The 1,462-nt window shown below is 34.5% G+C and overlaps 1 protein-coding gene across 1 annotated transcript; it reads right to left on the bottom strand.

Moving 5' to 3' along the window:
- Positions 1–298: 298 nt before the first annotated feature.
- On the bottom strand, positions 299–983 carry LOC119612352 (the record flags this gene model as incomplete). Its single annotated transcript, XM_037968155.1, has 3 exons — positions 299–583; positions 646–825; positions 885–983. Coding segments are annotated over 3 exons (540 nt in total), but the record flags the coding sequence as incomplete, so codon positions are not given.
- Positions 984–1,462: the final 479 nt, after the last annotated feature.

Here is a 1,462-nt window from a genome sequence, read left to right as displayed (position 1 = left end):
AGTCTATAGTCTAGCCTATAGTCTAGTCTATATTCTAGTTTATATGGTCTATAATCTAGTCTATGGTCTAGTCTTTAGTCTAGTGTATAGTCTAGTCTAGAGACTATGGACTATAGTGGTCTATAGACTTCTGTCTGGAATAGAATAAATATAATCCCGAACTATGGACCACATCCCTTTAGTAATTCATATAACATAAAGATAAGTCCATAACACCAAAATAACAGTAACAGGATTAAAAAAATTGTAAAGGAAATGAACAAAAAATTAAAAGAGAAAACATGACATGTCATGGTAATGTTTACTGACACATGTCTATATGTCATGTGTTATATTTTAAGCAAAATTCTCTTCTCAATGTTCTTACGCTCACCGCCATAGTATCATATGGAATGGGATAAATTACAGGCAAATCCATGGGTTCAATATCGGCACGAGGACAAGTGGTATACATAGAGAAATCTACAGGATAAATGGTATCACGTAAAGCTCTAGTTAAAATTTCCGAAACTTGGGCCTGGAATTGTTGTTCATCCTGATCCATGGGCTTAATAGCGCCCACACTGTTCATGGCTATGCGTATCTGAAAATAAAAACGTAGAATTTTTATAATTAATCGAATAAAATGATACCGTCTCAACTTACATCTGGAAAACCTTCTACTCTCATATCACCCTTTAAGGTATTGTAGTTCATGGCATTAGCTATGCGTGCTCGGAATCTAGAAACGGTTACCTTATAATGGGAAGTCTCAACTTTTCCTGATTTCTGTCGGAAGGTTTTAACTTGCAATACCGGCATGGCGTCACAATCGAAAGTAATAAGCTGTGTATAATAGAAGAGATTTTGGTTAACCGATTATATTAAATCGTTGTATAACTCACCATATCAGCTGGATTGGCTTCATCGGCATTACAGAAAATGTTACTTAAACCAGGTGGCGGACTGTCGGGTAATACACGTACGATTTCTACTGCAAGTCCCTGAAATTTGTAAGGTTATTTTATAAGTAAGCAGTGGTACATTTGAATAGAACTAGTTTTTAAAATATTGTTAAAAATCTTATCCCTAGAAATATCTAAGACGACTAACAGTCAGGAAAATATCTTTTAAACGAACATATTTAAAAAATCGAGAACGACTATATTATATATGTAGATTAAACTATAGACAAGAATATAGACACTTTGGATAATAGATAAAAGCATAGATCTGGACTACAGAATAGACTGTAGTCTGGACAAAACTCAATGGTCTAGACTATAGATAAGACTACAGTCTAGACTATAGAAAAGACTACAGTCTAGATTATAGACTAGACTTGAGTCTGGACTATAAACTAGACTATAGTCTGGACTATAGACAAGACTACAGTCTAGACTATAGACAAGACTACAGTCTGGATTATAGACTAGACTTGAGTCTGGATTATAGACTAGACTATGGCCTAGACTATAGTCTG

The sequence above is a fragment of the Lucilia sericata genome, unplaced genomic scaffold, assembly GCF_015586225.1.
Source record: "Lucilia sericata isolate MDLA Ls3-8-SP2 unplaced genomic scaffold, ASM1558622v1 Contig001659F_arrow, whole genome shotgun sequence".
Classification (NCBI taxonomy): Eukaryota; Metazoa; Arthropoda; class Insecta; order Diptera; family Calliphoridae; genus Lucilia; species Lucilia sericata.
This window is presented reverse-complemented; position numbering and strand designations above follow the sequence as displayed.